Below are 12,875 nucleotides of genomic sequence, written 5' to 3' on the forward strand. Positions count from 1 at the left end.
AAAAAAAAAAAAAAAAGAATATACTTGCCAATGTAGGAGATATGGACTGGATCCCTGGACTGGAAAGATTCCACATGTCCCAGAGCAACTAGTCCCATGTGCCACAACTACTGCCTGTGCCCTAGGGCCCAGGAGCCACAACTACTGAGCCCACATGCCAAAAATGAGGAAGTCAGAGAGCCCTAGGACCCATGCTCTGCAACAAAAGCAGCCGCCAAAGTGAGAAGCCTACTCACGACAACTAGGGAGTTGTCCTTGCTTTCCACAAGTACAGACTAGCCTGCGTAGCAATGAAGGCCCAGTACAGACAATAAAAAAAAATAATAATAAAAGTTAAAAAGAATCTTGAAAATATTTTCATGGAGAGTAATGGGATTTGTTTTCCAGGTTAAAGGATGTACGCTTGGCATAAAATCAAAGCATACAATGAATGTGTATATACATCCTCATTCATGGTGCAATGGTGATGGGAATTTTGGGGGTGGAGAGTTGACAGTGATATTTAGGGTGACAAAAATTGGGAAAAACACAACACAAAAAATGCACACACACAAGAAGAATCACACTATTCATTACGATTAGGGACATACCCAGTTCCATGGACACAAACCTACATTATTAACCATAGTACAGTTTCTTCCTGGAACTACAATAATCAGCCACATTATTTTACTTGAAAACTACTTTATATCACCAGGGCCCCCGTATTCATTCCCAGCAGGAATTTGGAATCAGTTTCCCTCTACACTAAAACCAGTGAGAAAGCCCTAACATTCTCATATACAAAGCTTTATCTCTCCAACTGAATGATTGTAGAATACGTACCACTTGCACATGCTGAAAGGGCCACCTGCAAGTACAGAAGAGAAGACACTATGAGGGTAAGATCACACAGATGCACAGTCTTTGGTTCATTAGGTGATAGTGGAAAGCCTGATGAGGAACAGTGGTGGAGTCCAGGGAACCCAGCAAGATCAGAGCACACATACTCAGGATGCAAGGCAAGACCTTTGCCTGGAGGATGAAACTTCCAAGTCCACTTGGGTTGGAAATTACAGAATTCCTTTCTTAGAGGAAAACATACTATAGGAGAGAGAACTCTGTACAGGGTGTAGTGGATGCTAACAATTTTAATTGTGGACTGAGGCATCATAAGTTGGTAATAAGACTCTCACTCAACATTTGGGATAATTTGGGTTGGGATACCAAGGGAATTGTTTCTATCTAAAATGAACACACTCAAAGATTCATAAGTTTATTCTACTGAAAGAGAAATGAAACAATACTTCTATCTCAGACCAGGATAAAAAGAAAAACTTGCCTTGGAGTCACATGGAATCTCTTCTGTCCTGTCACAAGCTGGGTTGACTGTCAGGTCCTTAGTGAAATCTAGAGGGATACAGAGTAGCTGTTAGAAGAGTGGTGAGGCTGCAAAGGAATTAGGAAAAAAGAAAAAACAGTGTTTTTTCCTTTGTGTGAACATGGGGTGGTGTGTATGGATATGGTGGTTAGTAAGCATGGGCTGAACTTATGTTCATTCATCCTCTTTGGAGGAGGAAGGAAAGCAAAGGAGAAGAGGAAGGAAATGAAAACAGATCTTTGCCCTCTAGCTAAGAGGAACCTAATCAAAAGGAAATATTCAATCTATAAAAAGAAAAACTCTAAAATGCATGTACTGTTCACTGAAAGAGACCCATGACTCCTCCTGCTCATTTTGAGCTCCTGCTAAATTGCCACAGTCTCTTGATTTTTCCCAGATCACTCTTCCTCCGAGATCCACAGTTGCTGCTACTCTGTTCATCATGTTTCCTATGAGACTTTGTACTTGATTAAAAGTAAACTGTTAGAGGACTGAATTTAATCCTGGGCCATTCTATTAATTCACTAATCACTTGTCTTAAAGAAAATCAAATATACAAGATTTGAAAACACTGAATCCTACCATTTATGCTATGAATAATATCATACTTTTCTGTCAATATTTGTTTATATACACTGTGTACATGTCCACTGAGTCAGTGGCTGTTGATACTCACAGGGGCTATATGTTTAGTGGGACAGTTGATTATAATAAAAAGCACAGTTTCTCCACCTCACTGATCTTCCTAGGGAGCTAGAAGGACACAGAGTAGCTGTCAGGACACCAGTGAGGCTGCTCAAGAATCACTCAGCGTTTTTGTTTTTTGTTGTTGTTTTTGATGAGAACATGGGGTGGAGTGTATACATGAGGGAGATTAGCAACTATGGACTGAGTTGCTGTTGAATCATTCTCTTTGTTGGATGAGAGAGAGCAAAGGAGAGAAGCAGGAAAGAAATAAAACACAGTTCTGCATTTTAACTAGTGATAACCTACACAATGGGGATTAAAGAATACTAAACTGCATTCCAGAATTAAGTGACAGAGACCCACAGCGCTCATGCTTCTTTAGAGCTTCTGGTAAACCACACGTGTCTTCTGGATTTCTTCCTAGATCACTGCATCCCCAGGATTCACAGTTACAGCTACTGTACTTAACAAGTCTTGTATGAAAATTAGTTTTTGATTAAAAGCAAACTCTGGTTCAAATGTATTCTTTTTAATTGCTGAGTAATACTCCATTGTGTATATGTACCACTGCTTTCTTATCCATTCATCTGCTGATGGACATCTAGGTTGCTTCCATGTCCTGGCTATTATAAACAGTGCTGCGATGAACATTGGGGTACACGTGTCTCTTTCCCTTCTGGTTTCCTCAGTGTGTATGCCCAGCAGTGGGATTGCTGGATCATAAGGCAGTTCTATTTCCAGTTTTTTAAGAAATCTCCACACTGTTCTCCAGAGATGAAACTGGAGCCTATTATACAGAGTGAAGTAAGCCAGAAGGAAAAACACCAATACAGTATACTAACGCATATATATGGAATTTAGAAAGATGGTAACAATAACCCTGTATGCGAGACAGCAAAAGAGACAGTAATGTATAGAACAGTCTTATGGACTCTGTGGGAGAGGGAGAGGGTGGGAAGATTTGGGAGAATGGCATTGAAACAGGTAAAATATCATGTATGAAACGAGATGCCAGTCCAGGGTCGATGCACGATACTGGACGCTTGGGGCTAGTGCTCTGAGACGACCCAGAAGGATGGTATGGGGAGGGAGGAGGGAGGAGGGTTCAGGATGGGGAACACATGTATACCTGTGGTGGATTCATTTTGATATTTGGCAAAACTAATACAATTATGTAAAGTTTAAAAATTAAATAAAATTAAAAAAAAATAAAAAAGCATACTGTTAGAGGACTGTATTCAATCTAACCTATCCAAATAGCTATTGTCAGTCATGTGATATTCTTTCCCAGTCTTCATCTTCCAAACAATATTTGCATGTCCACCGAGTCTGTGGCTGTCCACACACACAGAAGTCATACATTTAGTGGGACAGTTCATTATAGAGAGGAAGCATGGGATCAATGCTGACTATCTCGCACCCAGCTGTGCAGGAAAATTTACATAAACAGTCATGGTCACTAGGCTAACTAACAAGTTCCACTGTGAGATCTATTTGACACCTTCCCTTGAGTGTGTGCTACAGGGTTCAATCAATGTAAGGCTTATTTTAAATTCACCCAGTACAGTGTAATATCTCCCTGAGGATAATCTGCTTTATTGCTTGATTAAGCAAGGACACTAGAACCAACCGATATGGCATACACTGTCTACACAAGGCCACACAACCCTCAGAAACTGTGAGTTGACCAGGAGGATGTGAATTCCGAGGTGCCTTTCCACTAATGACTGTGCCAAAGTTAGCAGTTCATGTAAATTTGGTTGCTCTGGGTTTGGTGACCACTGAGCCCACCTTATAATGGTGGACATGGTCTGGACCTCTGGAGCTGCTAGTACCTCCAGGCATGTACATAGGTGCAGGGACTCCCTTGCTCCATGACTGAGGATCCCATGAGAGTGATAAGTGCAGGTCAGGGGTCCAGAGCAGTCACACTGGGACCACCCCGAGGTTTTCAGTTTGGCTTTTCCACTTAGGAGGTCGAGAGCAAAGGCTATTTTTCTCAGCACCATCTTCATCTGAACAAAATGAATATTAACCAAACTTGAGGAATGGCTGAGTTGAGGAAAAGAATCAGGTAATGTATAATCAGTGTGCAGTGCTGATGAGAACTGTTTAGAAAGTTCACAGTTGACTTGTGCTGTGTAAGAGGGAAACATCTCCTGAAGAAACACACACACACAAAGCACCAAAAACATACCTCATGGGCCCACACCTGGGCTCTCAACCCTAATTCAAATAAACTTGCAGCATCTAAATGATGAATGTAGTTGTTTCCAGGTACCATGGAACACAGACATTGCTATTTCCTTGGAGATCAGCCTCTTCTCTGCATCCCAAGCCCTCAACTCTTGTAGGCATCCAGCATCAGGTTGCCTCTCCAACCAGAGCCAGCAAGGGAGCCCCACCTTCATCAACTCTATAGTTCCTCAGAAATGAAATGATTCCTGAATATTTACCGTGTTCACAGACTGCTCCGTATGCCTGTGATTAGAGAGAAGAAAACAGTGTGAGGGTGTCAGCATCGTGTTTTCTCTCCAGTAAGTCATCTGTTATCTGAGTTTTTTCCTCAGAAAACTTAAACTCTTCAACTCAATGGTCCACTCCAAAAAAGAGAGGAGCCCTGACGAACTTCACATATGCACTCTCAGGTATAACTTCACCAATGATTACAGAATTACTTTTCTTGGGGGAAAAATTTCTACTGACGAAAGTGCCTAGAGTAGTAACTGATGTCTTTTTTTTTTTTTTAAATGTCCTTTTGAATCAGGCATGTACTGATAATAGGTTTATCCTCAATATTTCCCCAGCCAAGGAATTGCATACATCAGTGATAATGCACATTATCAAATTACTGTAACTGTATTTGACTGAATAAAAAATAAGTGAAGCAACAGTTCCTATGCCAGAGAAAGACAGAGGAGCTTACCTTCAAGGTACTCAGACTCTGTTCCTTAGCCCAGTCCCGGCAAAGTTCCACCACTGGGTCCTCCAGGGGATCTAGAGTGATGGACACATAGTAAACATCAGGACACAGTGAGGCTGCTCACCAATCATTCAGCATTTTTTTTCTGTTTTTGCTGTTTTATTTGCTTTTTTTTTTGATGGGGTCATGGGGTGGAGTGCATGTATGAGGGAGGTTAGTACCTATAGACTGAGCTGCTATTGAATCATCCTCTTTGCTGGATGAAGGAGAGCAAAGGAGAGGAGCAGGAAAGAAATGAAACACAGCTTCTGCATTTAACTACTGATAACCTAACCAATGGGGACAAAATAAAGTGCATGCCAGTTTTCAATGACAGAGACCCATGTCCCTCCTGCCTGTTTACAGCTTCTAGTAAATCGCCCCTGGCTTTTGCATTTCTTTCTAGATCACTGCCTCCCCAGCATTCACAGTTACAGCTATTGTACTTAACAAGTCTTCTATGAGAATTTCTTTTTGATTAAAAGCAAACTCTGTTAGAGGACTGTATGCAGTCCGACCTATCCAAAAAGCTATTGTCAGTCATGTGATATTCTTTCCCAGTCTTCATCTTCCAAAAAATATTTGCATGTCCACCGAGTCAGTGGCTGTCCACACTCACAGAAGTCATACATTTAGTGGGACAGTTCATTATAGAGAGGAAGCATGGGATGAATGCTGACTATCTTGCACCCAGCTGTGCAGGAAAATTTACATAAACAGTCATGGTCACTAGGCTAACTAACAAGTTCCACTTTGAGATGTATTTGACACCTTCCCTTGAGTGTGTGCTACAGGGTTTAATGAATGTGATGCTTATTTTAATGTGACCCAATACAATGAAGTATCTTCTTGATAATCTTCTTTATTCCTTTTTTAGGCAATGACACTACCAAGAGTTATGACCTACATTGTCTACATAAGGGCACATAATTCTCAGAATATGTGATTTGACCAGGAGGATGCAAGTCCCAAGGTTCCTTTCATACTACAGACTCTGCCAAAATTGTCTGTTAATCCATCTTTGGGGCTTCCCTAGTGGCTCAGACAGTAAAGTGTCTGTCTGCAATGCAGGAGACCCAGATTCAATCCCTGGGTTGGGAAGATCCTCTGGAAAAGGAAATGGCAGTCCACTTGTTTTCTTGCACAGAAAATCTCATGGACCACGGAGCCTGGTAGGCTACTGTGCATGGGGTCACAAAGAGTCTGACACGACTTTGTTGCCCTGGTTTTTGTGACCACTGAAAAGTGAAAGTGAAGGTGGAGTCACTCAGTCATGTCCAACTCTTTGCGACCTCATAGACTATGGCCTACCACGTTCCTCCCTCCATGGGAATTTCCAGGCAAAAGTACTGCAATGGGTTTCCATTTCCTTCTCCAGAGGATCTTTCCAACCCAGGGATCAAAGCTGGGTCTCCCACATTGTAGGCAGATTCTTTACCATCTGAGCTACCAGGGAAGTGACAACTGAACTCCCCTTATAATAAAGGGCACAATATGGACCTCTGGAGCTGCCAGTAGCTCCCAGCATGGCTCACAGATGGAGAGATCCCCATGTGCCATGACTGAGGATCCCAGGTCTGAGTGTCAAATGAAGGTCAGGTGTCCAGAGCAACCACATTGGGACCACAATTAGATAATCAATTTGGCTTTTCTATTTAGGAGGTCAAGAATTTGGACATTTTGTCCAGCACCATCTTCATCTGAGGAAAATGAACATTAACCAAACTTGAGGAATGGCTGAGCTGAGGAAAGAATCATGTAATGTATAGCCAGTGTGCAGTGGTGATGAGAAGTGTTTAGAAAGTTCACACTTGACTTGTGCTAAGAGGGAAACATCTCTGAGGACATACACACATACATACACTCACACAGAGATTCAAAATCACATCACGTGGGCTCACACATGGAACCCCAACCCTGATTCACACAAGCCCACAACATCTAAATGATGTAGTTGTTTCCAGGGACCATAGAACACAGTCATTGTTCATCCTGGGAGATCAGTCTCTCCTCTGCACCCACACCCCTCAGCCCCTTTAGGGACCCAGGATCAGGGCGCCTCTCCAACTAGAGCCATCAAGAGAGCCCCACCTCCTTCTAGATTGTACCTCAGCACAGGGATGATCCCTGAATATTTACCGTGTTCATAGACTACTCCATGTGCCTGCAATTAGAGAGAAGAAAACAGTGTGAGGGTCTCAGCATCATGTATTATCTGCAGTAAGTCTCCTGTCATCTGATATTTATCCTCAGATAACTAAAATTCTTTAAGTCAGTGGCCCCAAAGGAAAACAGGGCAGGCACCCTTTTAAAAGGCTGGGCTTTTTCACCTAAGAGGTCTCAGTTTCAATTTAACCAATAATTACAAAATTACTTTTCAAGGAGGAGAAAATTTCTCTTCCTAAAAGCACCTACGGTAGTAACTGATGCCGTCTATTTTTAATGTCCTATTGAAACATGTCTGTGTTGATAATAGATTTAACCTCAGTATTTCTGCAGCCAAGGAATTGCATACATCAGTGAGAGTTTACATTGTCAGACTACTATAACTGTATTCAGCTGAATAAAAATAAAGAAGTGATGGAGCAGTCTTTTCCCGGATAGAGAGAGATGAGCTTACCTTCAGCATGCTCAGAGGCTGCTCCTCTGCGCAGGCCTGGGGCAGCTCCTCCACCAGGTCCTCCTGGGGTGCTAGAGGGACAGAGCACAGCTGTCAGGACACAGCTGAGGCTGCTCACCAGTCACTCAGCCTTTGTTATTATTTGACTGGGACGTGTGATGGAGTGCATGCATGAGGGAGGTTAGTAACTATGGATTGAGCTGATGTTGAGTCAAGCTGCTGAAGGAAGGGGAGCAAAGGAGAGGAGCAGGAATGAAATGAAACACAGCTTCTGCAATTTAACTAGAGATAATCTAACCAATGAGGACAAAAGAAACACTAAAATGCATGCCCTCTTTCAATGACAGAGATCCATGACCCGTTTGCCTGTTTACAACTCCTGCTAAATCACCCCTGTCTTCTGGAGTCCTTCCTAGATCACTGCATCCCCAGGATCCGCAGTTACAGCCATTTAACTTACCAATGAGCCTTCTATGAGCCTTTATTCTTGATTGAAAGGAAATTCTGTTAGAGGACTGAATTCAACCCTACTATTTCAAATTGCTACTATCAGTCATGTGATATTTTTCCCCAGTCTTCATTTTCCAAACAATATTTGTATGTCCGCTGATCAGTGGCTGTCACACTCACAGATGTCAGACAATTTGTGGGACAGTTCATTGTGGATAAGAAGCATGGGTAAAAGATGTCTATGACCCAGCTGTGCAGGAGATTTACAAATAGAGTCATGGTCACTAGGCTAACTATCAAGTACCACTTTGTGATCTATTTGACATCTTCCCTTGAGTGTGTGCTACAGGGTTTATCAATGTAAGGCTTATGATAATGTACAATGAAGTATCTCCCTGGTCATTATCTGCTTTATCCTTGTTTAAGCAATAACAGTAGTACCAACATATTTGGCCTACAGTGTCGGCCACACAACTTTCAGAATTTGTGAGTTGACTGGGAGGATGCAAGTCCTGAGGTGTCTTTCAGAGTGATGACTCTGCCAAAGTTGATCGTTAGCCCATCTATGTTTGCCCCTGGATTGTGTGACCACTGAGGCTACCTTATAAGGATGGCCATGGTCTGAACCTCTGGAGCTGCTAGTACTTGCAGGCATGGACACAGATGCAGGGACCCCCTTGCTCCATGACAGAGCATCCCATGACTGAGTGATCAGTGCAGGTCAGGGGTGCAGTGCAGACACACTGGGACCATCCCTATGTTTTCAGTTTGGCCTTTCCATTTAGGAGGTCAAGAGCTAAGGCCATTTTTCTCAGTACCATCTTCATCTGAGGAAAATGAACATTAACCAAACTTGAGGAATGGCTAAGCTGAGGAAAGAATCACATAATGTATAGGCAGTGTGTAGTGGTGATGAGAGGCATTTTCAAAGTTCACACTTGACTACTGCTGTGTAAGAGGAAAACATTTCTGAAGAGACACACATACACACACATACACACACACGGAGATTCAAAACCACATCACATGGGTTCACACAAGGCACTACAACCCTGATTCACACAAACCCAAAGCATCTAAATGATGTAGTGGTTTCCAAGGACCATTGAACACAGTTATTGTTCATCCTGGGAGATCAGTCTCTTCTCTGCAGTCCCAACCCTCTGCCCCTTTAGGGACCCAGGATCAGGGTGCCTCTCCAACCACAACCCGCAAGAGACCCCTGCCTCCATCATATAGATTGTTTCTCAGCAGAGGGATGATTCCTGAATATTTACCATTTTTGGTGGTTTCTTTCACCTGTAATTAAAGAGAAGAAAACAGTGTGAGGGTGTCAGCATCTTGTGTACTATGCATACAGGGCTTTTGTTCTCTTTTTTGTCCTCAAAAAACCAAATGGGAAAGTGTTGTTGAGTCCATGGCCCAAAAACAAAACAGAGAGGATGCCTGTGGGAAAGGTTCATGCTTTCCCTGAAATATCTCTCAAGCCCATTTTGACTAGCAGTTACAAAATTTTATTTCAAGAGGGAAAGCTTTCAGCTGAGACATGTGCTCCCAACCACAGTTTCTAATTGATGTTGTCATTTTAAATAATGTCCTTTTGTATAAGCTTTCTGCTTGAAGACTCAACATTCATCCACTGAATTAAAAACTTTGTATGAGCTGTCTTGAATATTGTGAACTCTTATCTGAACTCAACTGAAAAGTAAAGCCATGAAGCAACGCTTTCACCTCAGATAGATTGGGGCACTTACCGCACCGGTGGGCAGGGCCTCTTCCTCCACATTTGAGGTGGACAGCTCATCCTCAGGGAGCTCTAGGAGGACGTAGAGGGGTAGTCAGGACACCTGTGATGCTGATTGGAGAGACCGTGCTAATGTGGACACGTGGGAGCAGTGTACGGATGTGGGTGGTCAATAAGTGTGGGTTGAGATCTGTTGGACAACCTTCCCGGTAGGTAGAGGAAGGCTGAAGAGATGAATGTTTCAGAAATGAGACAAAGAGCCTTTAGCTTTCTAGCTAAGGGGAACCTGATCAACTTGAAATTGTTAGTCTGACAAAGGTAAGCACTAAAAATCACTATGTTCCGGTAGTTATGTACAGTTGTGAGACTTGGACCATCAAGAAGGCTGAGTGCCAAAGAATTGATGTTTTATAACAGTGGTGCTGAAGAGACTCTTGATAGCAAGGAGTTCAAATTAGTCAATTCTAAAGGAAATCAACCCTGAATATTAATTGGAAGGACTGATGCTAAAGCTTCAATGCTTTGACAACCTGATGTGAAGAGTAGACTCACTGGAAAAGCTTCTGATGCTGGGAAAGATTGTGGGCAGAGGAAAAGGGGGTGGAGGCACAAAGAATGAGATGGTTGAATGGCATCATCGACTCAGTGGACATGAATTTGAACAAACTCTGGGAGATAGTGAAGGGCGGGGAGCCTGGTGTGCTGCTGTCCATGGGCTCACAAACAGTCAGACACGACTTAGCAATTGAGCATTGTGATCAAAGTTAACCTCCAATTAAAATAAATACATTTATATTTAAAAATATATACATTCTATTTATTCTTTTCATAATTTTTAAGAATTAAAAAGTTCCATAGCATTTTCTACTTTTGCAATGCTGCATACCTATCAAAATCATCTACATCTAAATCTTTTTCATCAGATGGAGTATAACCTCTGTACTCGTGAAGTCATAATCCACCTTCCCTCTTACCTCCTGGCCTTGGTAATTTGTATTTCCAGTTTCCGTGTGTTTGCCTATTCTGTGTACCCTAAACCAGTGGAATCATACAATATTTGTCTTTCTGTGCCAGTATTATTTCAATAGCCATAATAAATTATTGTATTATTTGGTCCATCCATTTTGTAACATATTTCAATCCTTAATTCATTTTTTTTTTTCTTTTTGGTTTTTTCTTTTTTTTTTTTTTTACTTTTTTTTAATTTTAGTTTTTAATTCATTTTTATAGATGAATAGTATTCCATTCTGAGTATATGTCATATTTCATTTACCCATTCATCACATGATGGTTGTTGGGTTGCTTCTACCATTTGACTACTAAGAATACCCTATGAACACTAATGTACAGATTTCTGTATGGTTCCATAATGGTGATAAATAATATTGTGCATATTTAACATATCATTGAATATAACAATACAAAGTGTGAATCTTAGGTGAACTATGGACTTTTAATTACTAAAAATTTATTATCTCATGAATTTCAATAAATGTACTACACATATGGTATCTGTGAGTAACATATGATAGTTGAAACTGGAGTGATAGGATATAAGAATTTTCAGTATTTTCTGTACAACTTTTTTGTCAATGTAATCCTGTTCCAAATAAAGTCTAATAATTTAAAGAAATCATGGCTATTCGATGCACGATACTGGATGCTTGGGGCTAGTGCACTGGGACGACCCAGAGGGATGGTATGGGGAGGGAGGAGGGAGGAGGGTTCAGGATGGGGAACACATGTATACCTGTGGTGGATTCATTTTGATATTTGGCAAAACTAATACAATTATGTAAAGTTTAAAAATAAAATAAAATTAGAAAAAAAAAAAAGAAATCATGAAACATAGCTTCAGGGAGGAACATATCACAGCTAATGTTAAAAAATTAGCTAATGTCCAAATCATAGCTAGAGATCATCTTCAGTCTTAAACATGAATCAAATGTTGAATTTTAAATGCATGTTTCCTTCCATACTTAAAACAGTACCAACTGACATAGTTTCAATTTGAACACATGAAACAAAAGAAGAACATTGCTTAATATTTCCATTTTTTTCTTAAATATGAGACACTGAACATACTACAATATTTATTCATGTGTGAATTTAGAAAATTTCCACAGTACCTTCAACTGGGTCAGTTATAGGGTGCATCCTACTGTGTGGCCAACAACGAACTCTCTTGACCCAGCTGGTCTTTAATGTTCTTGAACTCTGAGGAATGTCTTTTTTGGTCTTCCAGACAAAACATCCTGGGAAAGGCATTATAATGGTAAGAGTAGTTGATGTCTTGCCAACAGAAGAACACATAGAAACTAATAATAATTGATCCACAATTCAGTCCTCTGGTCCCCTTCATCACCAGATGCCTAGCAGGGCCTCCTGAATCCAAAGTGGACTTCGGAAGATCTGCAGTTTGATGTGCACTGAAAGCACCCAACATACTGGCTGTGTTTACAAATATGTCTGTTTAGCTGAGACCTGGAAGCTCAGCAGAGCATGGTGACCACACCTGATGGACTGGATTCAGATCCTATTTAGGAGAAGCAGGTACTTGGAAAGATATTTGGATTTCTCTTTGCCTCAGTTTCCTGTACTGAGTTGGAGAAATGTAATATGGCCTATTTTTAGTATTATGAGGCAAAGAATGATTAAATATAGGTAAAATGTTAGAGAAATGAAGGAGGGATTTACCTGGAAGTCAAGTGTTTAAGAATCTGCCTTGAAATGCAAGGAATAGGTGTTTGATTTCTGGTCAGGGGAGTAAGATCCTACATGCCTCAGAGCAGGTAAGCCCATATGGTGCAACTACTGAGCCCAGGTAGCACAACTAGAGTCAGTGCACTGCAATGAAAGATCTACGTGGTGCAACGAAGATCCCATGTACCACAATTAAGACCCAAAGCAGTCAAATGAATAAATAGAAAAGCTTCATAAATGCTCTGTAAGAGTTCAGTCTTGAGTGATATCAAGAAAAAGGTGGACCTTTAGTAGCGGTTGAAAGCACAGAGGGTATTTTGATGATTCCAAGTAAGTGGAGATGGAAGCT

At 41.2% G+C, this 12,875-nt stretch overlaps 1 protein-coding gene across 1 annotated transcript in view; it reads right to left on the bottom strand.

Moving 5' to 3' along the window:
- LOC104982701 overlaps positions 1–11,980 on the bottom strand; it is a 22,723-nt gene extending 10,743 nt beyond the window's left edge. The window contains exons 1-9 of the mRNA XM_010832127.1: positions 11,953–11,980; positions 9,834–9,895; positions 9,357–9,378; positions 7,630–7,700; positions 7,149–7,173; positions 4,974–5,044; positions 4,504–4,528; positions 1,322–1,389; positions 826–850 (exon numbers count right to left, since the gene is read on the bottom strand). Coding sequence (XP_010830429.1) covers positions 826–850; positions 1,322–1,389; positions 4,504–4,528; positions 4,974–5,044; positions 7,149–7,173; positions 7,630–7,700; positions 9,357–9,378; positions 9,834–9,895; positions 11,953–11,980 — 397 coding nt within the window. The remainder of the gene's footprint in view (positions 1–825; positions 851–1,321; positions 1,390–4,503; positions 4,529–4,973; positions 5,045–7,148; positions 7,174–7,629; positions 7,701–9,356; positions 9,379–9,833; positions 9,896–11,952) is intronic.
- Positions 11,981–12,875: the final 895 nt, after the last annotated feature.

The sequence above is a fragment of the Bison bison genome, unplaced genomic scaffold (genome assembly GCF_000754665.1).
Source record: "Bison bison bison isolate TAMUID 2011002044 unplaced genomic scaffold, Bison_UMD1.0 scf7180017864537, whole genome shotgun sequence".
Classification (NCBI taxonomy): domain Eukaryota; kingdom Metazoa; phylum Chordata; class Mammalia; order Artiodactyla; family Bovidae; genus Bison; species Bison bison.